This window comes from Pteropus vampyrus, unplaced genomic scaffold, assembly GCF_000151845.1.
Source record: "Pteropus vampyrus isolate Shadow unplaced genomic scaffold, Pvam_2.0 Scaffold37, whole genome shotgun sequence".
NCBI lineage: Eukaryota > Metazoa > Chordata > Mammalia > Chiroptera > Pteropodidae > Pteropus > Pteropus vampyrus.
The window spans coordinates 7,324,543-7,340,418 of record NW_011888818.1 but is presented as its reverse complement, the minus strand read 5'-3'; the positions used below and the strand labels follow the sequence as shown (position 1 = coordinate 7,340,418).

Below are 15,876 nucleotides of genomic sequence, written 5' to 3'. Positions count from 1 at the left end.
TTTTTATTATGACATAAGGTGAACTCCAAAAATGTATAGTTTAAGAAATATCACAAATAACACCTTTATGTGTTAGTTACCTATAACCACAGTGATACCATATAACAGTCTCAAAAATGTCCCTGGTTCGTAACAGCAAACATTTGCTTTTCTCACTCACCGGTTTGTGTGTCAGTTGGAGATTGGCTCCAAGCAGCAGAATTGTTTTGGTTCTGTTCCACTTGCCTTGTTCTGAAACTCAGGCTAATGGAACAATAGCTATCTTGGGTATGTTGTTCTCCTGGTGGTGTCAGAAGTACAAGAGGGGAAAGCCAACTGCGAAAGTGTATTTTAAACCTCTGCTCAAATCAAATAGATCAATATATATAGAGTCCACAAATTACAGTTTTTCCTTTACATACAAGTATCTGAGGAAAAAGTATTAATATTATTTGCTTTACTAATAAAATATTTTTAATACTGTGGATTGAAAAGTAAAATTTTATGACTTTTTTGGTTGGAAACATTTTATAGTACAAAGAATAGTATATTAAACACATGACTTTCTGCTCACTACTCTGAATTAAAATTTAGAATAATATGCTATATATTTATATTTGATTCTATATTTCATATTTTTTAAAGAAATTTATAGTTGAACTTTCTTTAACCCTCTCCAGTCCTTTCTGTTTTTCCCAATAACAACCCTTATTTGCTGTGTAGCCACTTCTTGCCCCACAGGCAGGCAGTCCAAAGTGACATTAAACTGTTGCATCCAAATATGAAGTTAATAAGAATTTCAAAGGCCACTTACCTTTCTCAGAATTCTCCATTTCCATGTGATAACCATTCTTGTTCTGGGTCAATTGTAATTCTTCCCAATTGTTGCTATTCATTTTCTGCAACCTTTGAAATAAATGGTAAATTTAACCATTACTATCAAGTTTATATACATTGGTGAAGGAAGGAAATTAAGTCAGTATTCTTACGATAATGACTACAGCAATGACCAAATACAAATGGAAGGTACAACTGTTTTTTTCCTCTGTTGTTTAAATTCTTCCCTGTACATATTTTTTGTTCCCCTTGATGTTAACCAGGTTTTCATTGGCTAGGTTTTAAGGGGTGTGTGTGTGTGTGTGTGTGTGTGTGTGTGTGTGTGTTGTTTTGTTTTGTTTTGTTTTGTTTTTGGATGCTGTTTTTGCCTAATGGAGTGGTACAAATATTTCTAAATAGTCTGAGACTTTACTAGCCCTTCTTATATAGGTTTAAGGTAATTTTTTGTTAATTTCTGTCACCAAGCATGGTAGAGTTGCCCCTAGGTATTAGTTGTACTCCTAATGACTTTTTTTTAAAGGCAACTTTATTTCTCTCTGACAGGTAAGGTCAGTTGTAGTTACAGTCAGCACTGTGGCGTCCTGTTGCACGTATTGTTTCAGTGACATAAAGATTGTAAAATGACTAAATAGCTCCTGTCTTCTGGTGGAAGTCCCTCTCTTATTTCTATGATCTTCCATCTAACAAAGCTCAGAGTAACAGAGATGGGAAGCAAAAGATTCTAAAAAGGCTTCTACTTTTGTTCCTGACTGTATGCATTCTTTCTCTGGGATAGGCACGTGCCATATTCAGTGGTTCCCAACTCCTTTGGCATCAGGAACTGGGGCTGCTATGAGAATCTAATGTCTGATGATCTGAGGCAGCGATGCTAGTGCTGGGGAGCTGCTACAAATACAGATGAAGCCTCGCTTGCTCGCCCACTGCTCACCTCTGCTGTGCTGCCTGGTTCCCAACACTCTATGAACCTGTACCGCCGGTTCATGGCCCAGGGGTTGGGGACCCCTGTATATGGTTCTGAGCATATGCCATAATCTCTAAGGTGGCATTCTAGCCCTAGAAAGTGATGCCCATCAGTTGTGCCATAACAATCTATAAATCACTCACTCTTTTTTTTTAAGTTTAACATAGTTGTGGGTGATAAGCTTGTGAAATTCTTTATGTGTCAGCCTTTGTCTCATTTCCTTCACTGTAGGTTAGAAGCATGGTCCTAATATGGAAGTCATTGTCAAAATAAGTTATCAGAATGATGGTGTGGTCAAAGATGATAACAAAATTCTAAATAATATAAAGGTGGTTATTGTGCCACAGTGGAGTAGACTTCATTCTACTCTGGAACTATCAGACTCTGTCTAGAGTATTTTGCTTTATAAACTATACATAGGCAACTAAGAGTTTATCTAGAGGTGATAACAGGATAGGAGAGGAATCCTTGGTCTGTAAGGAAAAATGGAAGAAGCTGGAAGTGTTTAGTGAGAAGAAATGATAGCTATCTATAAAATTTTATTCATGTAAATAGTACAACACCATAAAATAAGAATAACCTAAACAAGAGTATTATGAGACCTATATGAAGGAAGTTATTAATCCTTTATGTAGAGATAGAAGAGAACAGTTAATTAAATTAAGAGAAGAGTTAGGATATTTCTGGATAAGAAGGCTGAATTATGTAAAGATGTCATTTATCTCCAAATAAATTAATACTCTAACACAATTACATTCAAAATTCTGATGAGATTGTTCTCTTGAACTTGTTTAATTGATCTTAAAGTTTATCAGGAAGAATATTAACAAAGAAAATATGGAAGAAAAAATAATGAGGATGATGAATTTTGGCAGCTGCCAAATTTAAAGTACTAATCTAACCATCTGTAAATTTGTTGATAGAACAGAAAGCACAGAAATGAATTCTCTTTTACTTGAGTTTAAAGGCTCTATCACAATAGAGAAAATAGGGATTATATAACAAGTGCTCTTAGAATAAGTTGGTTACTTATGCAGGGAGAAGATTGGAAGAACCTGACACTGTATCTCTAAACACATACCAAAATTACTGTTTGATGCACTTAAAAATTTGTTTAAATTTTTACAGTAACTCTAAGAAGTAGTTATTATCATGCCCATTTTGTAGGAGAGGAAACTGTCACAAAAAGAAGAGTAATTTGTTAAAGGTTACACAAGTAGTAAGTTGCAGCTCCAGTGGATTTACAGTTAATTGACTGATTACTTACTAAGTATGTGTTGGGATGCAGATTAAACTATTTTATCACAGAAACTCCAGAATTAAAGGTAAGTGGTCTAGAGTAGGAAACTCTATTCCATGTCTGATGGCGCTGGCATCCTTACAGTGATACTTCCATCCCTGGTTCTAAAGTGGCTGCTGCAGCTATCTTAATCTTCAGTCCCTAGGAAGTGGAGTGTTTTAATGAGATACCTGGAAGTTGCACACATTATTCTCACACTGGTCCTATGGACCCAAATTTGGTCATATGTTCATACATGGCTGCAACAGAGATTGGAAAATACACTGTACAGATGGGCAGTGTGTACAAATACCGTGAAGCTACTACAGACAGACAGACAGAGAGATTGATTTTCTACCACATTATGAAAGAAAAACAAATATATAGAAAAAGATTTTATCTTCTAATAATCGACTTTATTACTTTGGCACAGACATTTTAGAAAGCATTTTAGCAATGAGTATTTCTTTTAACTTTATAAATAGTATAATTTTCCCTCTGTAATCAGAGAATTTACCTGAAATGGGGCAGCAAGGGAGAATGGGTATGCCATAAACAGGAAAGTCTTTATTCACAGAATTCTTTATAATTGAGAATTTAATTCAACCTAAATTTTCAACATTAGGAGAATGGTTAAATACATTTACTCCATAGTATAGTCATTAAAAATGTAAAGAGGAAATAAAATGAATATTTTATTATAAATGTAAAGTAGAAAATCTGATTTCCAAATTATACATACTGCCTGAAACTATGTAAACAAACAGAGAAAAGATGGAGGAAATACATTAAAATGTTAATAATAGTTATCTTGAGTGGTTGACCTTGTCTTTTTTACTTCTATGTATTTTCTTAATATTGGAATTTATTTTTATAATAGGAACTTTAATTTGAAGATCTGTCACATGGAAGAGAATTAGACTTATTTTCTAACACTCTAGGGGCAGAATAAGACCATAAGACCAATAGTAGGATTAACAGTGACCAGGTTTGGGTTCAAAGTAAGATAAAGTGTTTTTTAGTTTCCACATATACATGGAATAAATCCTAAAAACTCATCTTCTCAATGAAACCTACCCTACCACCCTACTTAAACTGCATCGTGCCCCAATTTCCCCAGTACTCCTGATCTCCCTCAGCATTTTCTAATTGTTTTCTTTATATCACTTACAGTTTGTTAAAATCATAGATGATTTACATATTTAGTATGTTAAATTTTTCTTGTATGTCTCCCTCCTCTTAAGGCAGAAAGACTTTTATGTGTAGTTCACTGATCTATCCCAAGAATCTTGAACACTGACTGGCACATTGAAGACACTCAGTATTTCTTCATTGAATTAATATAAGTGTTTTGTTATTAATTGTTCTACTCTGTATCTCCTTAGCCCAGCCTTCACTGTTGCCATATAAGCCTTCTGGTAGTACGAAGATGTATTATGTTCCACAATTAGGTCAGATTCCTTCATCTACGTCTGGAGATTCCAAATCAGACACCACCGTCGAGAGCTCACACTCAGGTATACAGAATTATCCAAATTTTATTTTTTAATATTTTATTTGTGAATTGGCTGGTTAATTCTGGAATGACATATGAAAGCTCAGTGCTATTTAATCTTTTAGTGAAAATGGAGCTTTTCATGCTTCAATCTCAGGTTCACATAGGTGAGTTATTTGGTCAGATATATTATGTATACTTAAACATTTAATAAATATTTGATGAAGAAAATTATATGGATAGTTGTTTGTTAGTGGACTCTAGGACAAAAGTTTCCAAGTTTTCTCTGTTCACAGTGCTCTTAGTGTTTTGGTGACTTTTTTTTTTCCGCCATTATATGGAATGCATATTAATATAAGAAGTACTTTTTCAAATAGCTAGTAAGTTATCAGGACACAAATACTTATTGTTTTAGTCTAACAACAAACAAAAATATTAGTTATTTCTTTTTGATTTTGCTTTTTGAAAGAAAATATTTTACTTTGTTCATAAATAATCAGTTACTAATGATATAATATGCAGCAGCTAGGACACTGTACAACTTCTCAGACCTCGAGATGAAATTAGACACAACCACCCTCATTTCCTGCTTTTATTACAGAAACTGTAAAAAATCCTGGTTTGCAAAGATACAGCAGCATTGAAAGGAATGTAGCACTATCTAATGTTGTCATTTTAAACTACCTTGAATTAGTAGTTTGTATAGTACACCAGATAGCAAATATCATTGTTGTTTCCCTAGAATTTTAAAATATCTGGCAGTACCCCTCTGAGATCATCACAGGGAAACTGCAGGTTTTGAAAATTAATAGCACCCCATGGAGTTCTCAATAAATATTTCCTGTGGGGATTTTTAAGGATACTGAATTGGTGTGGCCGTGAGGTTTTGATTGTGATGGAATAACATTTTGAGTAGTCCACAGGAGATGACCTGGTTCTATTTAGATATAAATTGTTTTCTTCATGATTTGTCAATAGATATCTTTATATGTATAGAAATTATACAGAAAGGAGAAGCTGTCCTTGTCTTAGGCAGATTTTTTGTTGTTGTTAATTTTAAAAGGCACAAACTAGTATCTCATTGTAACTAAGTTAAAGGCCCTAGTATAACTGTTTCTAATTTCCCACTACGATGCCACTGAAATAAAGAACTAAAATAAAATGCTCATTTTACCAAATGTTAGGATTGATTATTAAGCCTGTAAACAGAAACTGGAAGAAATTTCCATTACTTGCAAAGCTATGGTTTTAAAAACACACTTAATGGCTACCAGAAATTTAAAAAGCTCACCTAACTGATTGTAGGTAGGAAAATTTTTCATTCTTCTTTTACTTTCAGCCCCCTTAGTTCAGAAGACAGATTGTATCAACAGAAGTCTTATCAGGTGTCCAGTGCTGTTTGAGGCCTCCATTGTCCTGTTACCTAGTCACATCTGAAACTCTTTTGTAAAAGTTTTGAAAACTTTTACAAAACTCTGGAAATTAACTAAAGACTTGACAGCAATCCAATGAGCATTTATTCAAGAAAAATGGCTGAATCTTAGTAAGAACAGTAAGCTTTGTGGCATTTTAACTTGCCCTACTCTCATCCCCACACTTAGCTCAGTGATAACCTTGAAAAATACCCACTGGCATTCCCAGGACTGAAGGGAGCAGAACAGAGTCAGACCTCTTTCAAAACTTGAAAAGAATTGTCAAAACTCCCAAAGAATTGTCAATATTTGACCTGTCTGGTGGTTTCCTGAAATACTCCACTCAAAAGCCTTGCCTTTATTTGACCTCAGAGTTATGCAGTGTTAAAAAACTCTGTGTATATGTGTGTGTTAGGTGTTTATCAAAAACATTTATAGGCAAGTGTTTTAATGTCACGATCCCTGAGGCCATGGACAACAGTTGAGGCAAACAATAATTAACCAAAAGCTGAAAAGAAAAACTGAGAATGAGATGTCCATAGACATATTCCTGGGACTCTAGAAGACCACACACCTGCATAAGCCTGGGTGCATGCTCAGGAAAGACCTTAACCTTTAGCTATGGCTGCCCTTGAAGTTCTGTGGAAGAAGAAAGGGAAGGCTAAGGGAGAGTTGGCATCTGCCTGGCTCAGTGTTGAAGGCATGCCCTGACACACACACACACAGCCCCTCAGAAAAGATGGAGATTTACCGGTTCTAGGTGTTTAAGGCTGTCTCTGTCTAGGTAATAGCTGACCACTAAGCTAGCTGAGTAGAAACTTTAAAAAACTTCACAGAATTAGTTTAGATTACTTAAAAAAACAAAGCAATAACAGCAACCCTAAAGAGGGAGTAGAATCTGATTTCTAGAATTGCCACATATTATTTCAGTTGTCCAGTTTTCAACAAAAATTTATAAGATATGGAAGTTTAAAAATATAGTCTGGCCTTTTGAGCCACGCTTCTCTTGCTAAGGCCCACTTCCATGTCTGGAAGTGTACTTTCCCATCTAATAAAGCTTTTTTCTACTGTATTTCGGTGTCTTACTCAGTTCTTTGTTCGCGACATCAAGAACCTGGACAACGTGCCGGGAGGGGATCCCCACTCTCCAGTAACATATCCATTCAGAACAGGAAGTCAAGAGAACTCTTGAAAAGTATAGTTCTCTAGAGTAAATAACCATATATCTACACAGTGGAGTGTTATGTCACTGAAAAAGGAATGACGATCTCTATGTGCTTCTCTTGAGTGGAAGCCAGGATCTACTACTGTTAAGTGGAGAATGCAAGATGGAAAAAAGTATACACAGAATGCTTCCACTTATATTTAAAGTTGACAGAGCCCTGGCAATGGGGAAAGCTAGCTGCCACGTTGTGAGGCACCCTCTGGAGAGACCGAGATATCAACGTATGGAGGAACTAAGACCTGCCAGCAGCAGCGTGGATAGCACAGAAGCACATCTCCCCAGCCACACCAAGAGATTACTGGAGCAGCCTGGCACCTAGAGTGCACCCTTGAGAGAGACCCTGAGTCAGAAAACCCAGCTAAACTCCCTCCAGACTCCTGACCCACAAACTGAGATAATAAATACTGTTTTAAGGCCATAAATTTTGGGGTAATGTTACACAGTAGGAGATAACTGATACAAGTAATATAGGGAAGAGGCAAGAGAATTAAAATGCTAATCAAGGCACAATCAGATCAGCCCTGCAGCCTGCCAGAAGGACACCTTCAGAACAAAGCAGGATTTCTGCTAGATAACTAACAGCTCATGCCCTACACCTGTGAAGGGGAAACAGGAACCAAGAATCATTCCCTAGGGCTAAAACCATGCAGAACCCATCCATGGATTAAAGGTTAGGAACTGCCAGCAGGCCTTTCACTCTACATATTCTTACCTTTTCACGCTACATACTCTTCCCTTTCCTCACTGTATGTCCACATCAAAGGAAATGGATTAACAAAGTCTTTTAAACTATAACCCACAGGTTCTAAAGAATGATATATAAACTGAATGCCTCTAATACTTAGGGTCCCTCTCAGTGCTTTTATTCTGTCCCTCTCACTCTCTTTGAGAGGAGACCACACTCTATGGAGTGTTACTCCTTTTCTAATAAACTTTCCTTTTGATTCTAATTGTGTGTGTGTGTGTGTGTGTGTGTGTGTGTGTGTGTGTGTGTAGTCCATACACAAGAAAAATAGCAGCTTAGAAACTGTCCCTGAGGAATCCTAGACATTGGACTTTGTTACTAAACAAAGACTTTAAATTGGTTATATAAAATATGTTCAAAGAACATATCTCACAATCGAAACCATATCTAAAAAACTAAAGGAAGTAGACAGTATTTTACCAAATAGATAATATCAGTAAAGAAATAGAAATTACAAAAAGAAACCAAATAGAAATTCTGGAGTTGAAAAGTACAATAACTAAAATTAAAAATTCATTAGAGAAGCTTATTGTCAAGTTTGAGCAGGCAGAAGAATCAGTGAACCTGAAGATTATTGCATTGCAATGACATTTAAAGAGCTGAAAAACAACAACAACAAAAAACTCTACTAGCCAGCAAAACTACCCTTCAAAAATGAAGGAGAAATTAAAACAAAAACAGAAGAGTTTATTGCTAGCAAACTGACCTACAGGAAATACTAAGGAGATTCTTCAGGGTGAAATGAGTGGACGCTAGATAGTAGCTCGAATCATATGGGGGAAAAAAAAAACACCAGTAAAGGTAACTACATAGGAATAGACAAAAGACCATATATATGTATTTTTGTAAATTCATTTTCTCGTATATGACTTAAAATACAAATGCATAAACAATAATTATAAATTTGTTACTGGGCACAAAATATATAGGGATACAACGTGAAAATAACAGCATAAAGAAGGGAGAATAACAACATATACAGGAGAAAAGTGTTTGTATGCTATTGAAATTGGTATTAATCCAACTAGATTGTTAATTTACATTAAGATGTGACTGGTAATTCCCAGGACAACCGCTAAGAAAATAACTCAAAAATATGTAGTAAAAATTACTATAGGAATTAAACTCTAATATGATACCAAAAGCAAGGCAAACTTTTGTGCATCCAAAAACACTATCAACAGAGTAAAAAGATAACTTACAGAATTGGAGAAAACATTTGGACATCATATATTTGGTAAGAGATTAATATCCAGAGTATATGAAGAACACTATGACAACAATAAAACAATCTAATTTTTAAATAGATACAGAACATTTCTCCAAGAAAGATATACAGATGGGCAAAAGGACACAAAAAGATGCTCTACATCAGGTCATGAGGAGATGCAAATTGAAACTACAATGAGAGATACCACTTCATACCCATTAGGATGGCTGTTATAAAACAGTAACAAGGATTGACAGGGATATGAAGAAATTGGAAACCTTATGTATTGATAGTTGGACTTTAAATGATGTAGTTACCATGGAAAACAGTATAGTAGTTCCTTAAAAAATTAAACTTACAGTTGCTATATCATCCAACAATTGTACTTCAGAGTATATCCCCAAAATAATTAAAATCAGGGATATGGAATATTATTTGCCTTAAAAAGGAGTGAAATTCTGCCACATGCTACATTACACGAAGTGAAATAAGCCAGTCACAAGTTATTGTTGAGTATACAGAATTAACAAAATAACATAGAACAAGAACAGAAAACAAACTTTAAGATATCATAAACAGATCAGATGAATTACAAAGAAATGTTTTTAGCTATGATAAATAATTTTAGCATACATTGACATTGTCTCATTCATGCATTTACAATGTGAGGACAGAGGGTCAAGAAGTGGAAGTGAGGAAACCAGTTAGAAGGCTGTTGAAATAGTCAGTACTAGAGATGGTAATATCTAGGATTAGAGTGATGGCGATAGAGATGAAGAGAAGTGCATACAGTCAACTTATTTTTAGAAAATAGTTCTTCCTGGACTTGGTGATAGAATATGTTGAGGGAGAAGAAGGTGAAAAAAATGATTTCTGGTGTTCTAGAGTAAGCAACTAGATGAACAGAGATACCATTTACTGAAGTGGAAAAGTCTGAGGAAGAGGTAGATTTGGGGAAGATGAAGATGATCAAAATATCTCTTTGGACATATTAATGAGATTCCTTTTCCACATCTTCGTAGAAATGTTAAATCTGCAATTGAATGTAGACAGATTACAAATGTTGAGGTTGTATGCAGGGGGTACTGCAAAGAAGGTGGCACTGTTCACATCATAAACATATGCTGCTGTTTTATGAAAACACGCAGGTGGGCTTGAAGGTTCCAGGTCTTTTGTTAGCGATCCGGAGCAATAGTGTTAACTATTCCTGTCCTAAACTAGGTCTATACTTACACTTCCTACAGCTGTGCACAGATGTAGGAAAATAGGTATACATAAACTCACTGGCATACACACGTGTGGCTACACTCTCTTTCACCTGTCTCTCAGCTCCACTGAGGTTGCTTTTCTTGCTCATCCACCTGCTACTCTCAGGAACTTTATTGTTCCCCACCTGAATCTGAACCTGACCATAGTTACCTCTCAGAGAATGAAGGCTGATAGTGAAGAGTATGCATGTGTATGCTGCTGGCAGTGTGTGTTCTCTGGTTATTTGGAAGTATTTGTCAGGAGAATGCCCCACGTATAGGTGTTTGTGTTGTACCATAATACATAATAATAAATTTTTTGTAATTGAGGAAGGGGGTCATCTTTTTCTAATTTCTTCAAAAAATGCTGTAAGGGCCAGCTGTGTCCTGAATGCTAGGATCTGACACTCAGAAGAAAGGTCCCAGCTAGAGATATGTATGTCATCAGTATATAGAGATAATCAATGAATTCACCCAGAAGAAGGTGCCCAGTTATGACCCCTTGAGGAACTACAGGAATGAAAGATATGGTAGAAGAAAGAATAATAAGGATTTATCAGAGAGGTAGGGAGCAAATAAGAGAAAATGATGCCACAGAAGCTGAGAAGACCCCAACATAATTGGTACATGTGACCCAGAAGGCTTAGAGTAGGATCCTTGCATTCTGTCTTGAAAAATGCTTCATGGCTTATTTATATTCTACTGTACTGATGAGACTGATATTTACCTAGTTTTTGTTGCAATATACATTTTAGGTGCTCAGGAAATGCATGAAGTACAGAATCTCAGATTAGGGGAAAAAAATTTTTTTGTAGATGGTAATTCTGTAGTTACTATAAGTTCTTACAGTTCCAGAGATTTTTTTTTTTGCCTCTCATATGTGGCATAGATAAACTCTTATCAGTGGATATAGGAACATTGAAATATATTTTTAAAAATAAAATTAGTTTCAAATCTTATATTTCTTTATCACATATTTTCATTTCAATGTTTTATCTCGTATTGTCAGATTACTCTTCCTGAAAAATAGCTGATTATCTTTCCTTTTATTGAAAAAATCTTAAATTATGTATTTCGTGCACAGCAAAATTTATACTCATTAGCTTGGAATTCCATGCCCAGCTAAATTTTGTCCCAAACAATTTTAATATGTCCCACCATTCTTTTTAATGTATTCTGTAATCCAGCCTGACTACAAATGTGTCTGCTGTTCTTATATACTCTTTGCTTTCCTGTCTCCTTGTCTACTAATGCTGTACCTCTGCCTAAAATGTCTTTATTCCCTCCTCTTCGTATTTTTTCAAAAATCTTATGTTCCAAGATACAGTCTGTTTTCTCCCTTCTCTGAAAACTTTCTGAGCTGGAAATTGTCTCCCTTCTGAACTGTTAGTCTACTTTCTTCTGTCATTTACTTCTCCACCTTTTATTGTTACAATTTATTTTAAATATCTGACAGCTTCAGTTTGACATTTCCTTCTGATTACCCTACAACACTCCCATTGTCGCATTTTTTCTGAAGTGGTTTAAGACTTAAATTTTTTGTCTTTTCAGCTTTATTTTTGTGTTAATTATACTACTTTCCCATTTTTCTGTAGGCTCCAACGATGCCATTGCTCCAGACTTCCCAGCTCAGGTGCTAGGCACGAGAGACGATGACCTGGCACTCACTGTTAATATTAAACATAAAGAGGGGATCTATAGTAAGAGGGCAGTGACAAAGGCATCTTCGCCAATGGGGAAAAAGCTCTTTCAGAAAGGTAAAACAGGTAACTGGATCGGCTTCGTATATTTTGTGGGGTTTTTTTTTTCCCCTGTTCATCCTAAATGAGAATATTGTCTAGTCATTATCCTTTTTGGCTTTGTTATACAAACTTGTCTCTTAGTTATTTTATTGGCTATATACAAGAAGGATAAAATGTTTATAAAATCTTTAAAAATGCTTCACAAATTTTTGAAAACTGTAAACTTTATTTTAATTATGGAAAATAAAATATGTTGCAACTTTGAGTGAAATCATATTCTATTAAATATGTTTTAAAGACTAGAGTCCATAGGAAATCTTGATTAAATTGCCTGATGAATTTATTTGTCAAGTGGTGCAAACTAGTGGCAATTTGGTAGATGTAGATAATCCTGTGATCCCACTGACAGAGACTTGATGAGGGGGAAGATATGGAAAAATTGACAGGGAACAAAAGTCATAGACTAAGGGAACTTCATCAGAATTCTGCACAAAGAATTCACCAGCTATAACTCATCTCTAGGCTGCATTTGGTAAGAGTGATGTGTTTGAAATAAAGTGGGGCTCTGTTACCTAAGAGACCCCCATAACCTCCCAACCTTTTCCGAGGATCTGTTGATACTATTATTCTTAGTCTATGTTTTAACTTTGCATCTTAAGGAAAAGCCCTTCTGACTTAATCCTATGCAACCATTTTACCATGGGAAAAGCCCAGCCTCAGAACCTCTCACCTTAAGAGATTAAGGATAAAGGGGAGAATGCCTGCTTGAAGAAACTGAAGGGTAACCTATGCATAATAGCTAAGGAGCTCATAAAATATATCAGAAATAAAAATCTCAGTGGAAGGATTGGAATATAAAAGTGAGAAAGTCTCTTAGAAAATAGAACATAAAAAGAAGGGAAAAGAAAAACAATTTTTAATTCAAGATGATTGGATTGGCCCAAAAGTTTTAATGTCAGGAAACAGGTTTTCTAGAGACAATAGAGAATCGGTTAATGAGAGCCACATATATTAGTTTAAGTAATCCCCAAATCATAATATTGAGTGGAAAAGGCATGTTACTTAAAGGTTAATAGAGTATTTTTACCATTTAGATAAAGTTTAAAGACATGCAAAACAATCCTGTACCTTGTTGATTAATTCGTGCAATATAGTTTAAAAAATTCAAAAACTTCCTTGAGATTGATGAATTCTAAATTTAGTATAAAGGTTGCTACCAAAAAGAAAGTCATCCTTGAGTCTTTACACAGGAAATCATTATACCTATAATGTTTTATTTCTTAAGCTCTGTGGTAAACAAATTGGTTTTTATTATGTTGTTTTTAATAATCTCTATTGCCTTTCTGATTTCTATGTTGAAAAGTGTTCATACTTAGAGATAGAAAATGAATTTCTTGTCATCCCATTGTAAAAACACATAATTATTATTAACTACATGGTGACTGTTATTTTTGTTGCATTCGTGATTTTTTAAATGCATAAACACTATTTTGCACTTAAATTTTCTCATATAATAGAGAAAAGAGCTGATTTTAAAAGACCAATAAGATAAATCTCTAGCAAGTATCTCTAAGAAAAACAAAGAAAATAGAAAGTATTAGACAAGTTTAAAAGGATATAATTTAAGGTTTTTAAAAATTATATGACTATAAATAAAATGTACATGATATAAATGCTTTTCTAGGATTACATGAAGTATCCAAATTGGATCCATAAGTTACAAACACTTTGAGTAGGCTAAAGAACTCAAAAGAGTTGTTCAAATCTACTTTCCTACTTTGAAAAAGATATACGATCAAGACCTTTTTATTTACTGTTGTGTCAGACCAGCAAAGAACATATTTTATTTAGAGCAGTACTTTATTTAAACCATTGTTGTACACAGGAAAATAAAGAAAGCTTTCCAATTCATGTTATAAACCCACCATAACTGTCACAGTTTTTACATGGTGGGGCCTAAGAGGTGCTTTTTATCTAATATGTGTAAAAAGGGTTTGGGTTTTGTTCTGGGTTTTTGTGGTGGGGAGGGTTAACTTGCCTTTGTTTGTTTTCTTACTCTGTAGCATTAAATGATGTCATTATTTCAGATGCCCAAGTTCAAGTTCTTATCACTGAAGATGAGAACCTCTCAGAGAAAAAACAGAAAACCGAGGTCTACAGTAAAATGGCAAAGACTAAGGCTCCCCAACCTGAAGAAAAAGAAACCTTGCAGAAAGACACTGCAGGTAGGTAAACTGGATTATCTGCATATTATTTTCTTTCAGCCTTCTAAAATGAGTATAAAAACAACAATAGTCTCTATTCTCTTGCTCTCTTCAGACGTCTTCCATATGTTGCTCATATGTGAAATAAGATATTAGCTGTAATTTTTGGTATACATTGACTGGTATAAAACCAAATATTTTATAAAACATTTTAAAGGTCTTTGAGACATTTCTAGAAAACTTTCTGAATATAGTACACGAATTAATTGTATTCACAGAAATTCACATAATAGACTTTAAAAAACTGTACTGATTAAAAAAATTCAGTGCCATGAGATGCTGACTTTCTAATACTATTGTTGTATATAAGCCTTTTTGCTTTAGGAATTCAGCTTGTTTACTTCCTTAACTTCCAATCCAGTTTATTTGCTTCAATGGGACTATGCTGATTTAAAATGCCTATAATAGTGTGTTTAAGTTAGAATTAGTTTTGGCTCTGAGAGATGAAAACAAAAACAAAAAATAACATCGGCTTAAAGAAAGCAGGATGTTATTTCTCTTTCTTGTAAAAATCCAGAGGTAGACATAAACGGTTAACATGGTACTTCAGAGTGTCAGGGATCAAAGCTCTTTCTCTTCTATTACTCCAGCATTTTTAATCTCCATTCTCATGCTGCAGCCATATGGCCCATATTCCAGCCAGCAAAAAGGAAGAAAGAGAACAAAAAAAAACATATTTCTTTTTAAAAATACTTCCAGGTGCCATTTAAAATACTGTAGATGGATGCCGTTCCTCTTCTGTCCTACTGGACAGACTTAGTTATGTGGTCACACCAAACTGTGTTGCCATGGAGGCTGGGAAATATATTCTTCATTCTGGTAACTGTATGTCCACCTAAGTCAGGATTCTGTTTTAGAGGAAAAGGAAAATGGATTTCAGAGGACAACTGGTAGTCTGCCACAATGTAAACAGAAAAATATTTTAGAGTATAATTAGCCACTTCTCTTTTTTTTTACACAAAAAAAGTAATACACATTACTTTTTTTTTTTTTTTTTTTCAAAAGTTATATTCTGGGCAACACTTCAAAATTTTAACCCCTTTTGCTGTTGCTAAATGAATGTTCCAGAAACAGTTTTGATCATGTTGATCTAATCCAAAAATTTTCATTGCCCTTAAGAATGAAAACTTATTTAGCATAGTCTTTCAGAACAGTAAAATCATCTTCCAGACAACTTTTCAAATGCAAATTTTCACATCTTTTTCTTATAAATTCTATAATCAAATAAACCTTATACTTATAGTTGCTTTCCTGATTCCATTCTTATGTAGTCACCTGTGCCTAAAATGCTTTTTTCTTTCCATCTCAGCATGTATTCCAGCTCAGCTATCTTCTGACACCAAAATTGTTAACTTTACTCCAGAGTTCTTGCGCAATCCTCTTGGTCGGAATTAGTTTCTCATTCTTTGAGTACTTAGACGTCTTTATCTGCCTTTCTCTTATGGTTTAATTCTTTTACTTTGTATGATATCTAATTTTG

The 15,876-nt window shown here is 34.7% G+C and overlaps 1 protein-coding gene across 1 annotated transcript in view; it reads left to right on the top strand.

Moving 5' to 3' along the window:
* Nucleotides 1-15,876, top strand: part of ALMS1 (ALMS1, centrosome and basal body associated protein) — a 166,065-nt gene that overhangs the window by 102,840 nt on the left and 47,349 nt on the right. The window contains exons 16-18 of the mRNA XM_023529497.1: nt 4,442-4,573; nt 11,986-12,156; nt 14,220-14,357. Of these exons, the coding sequence (XP_023385265.1) occupies nt 4,442-4,573; nt 11,986-12,156; nt 14,220-14,357 (441 nt within the window). The remainder of the gene's footprint in view (nt 1-4,441; nt 4,574-11,985; nt 12,157-14,219; nt 14,358-15,876) is intronic.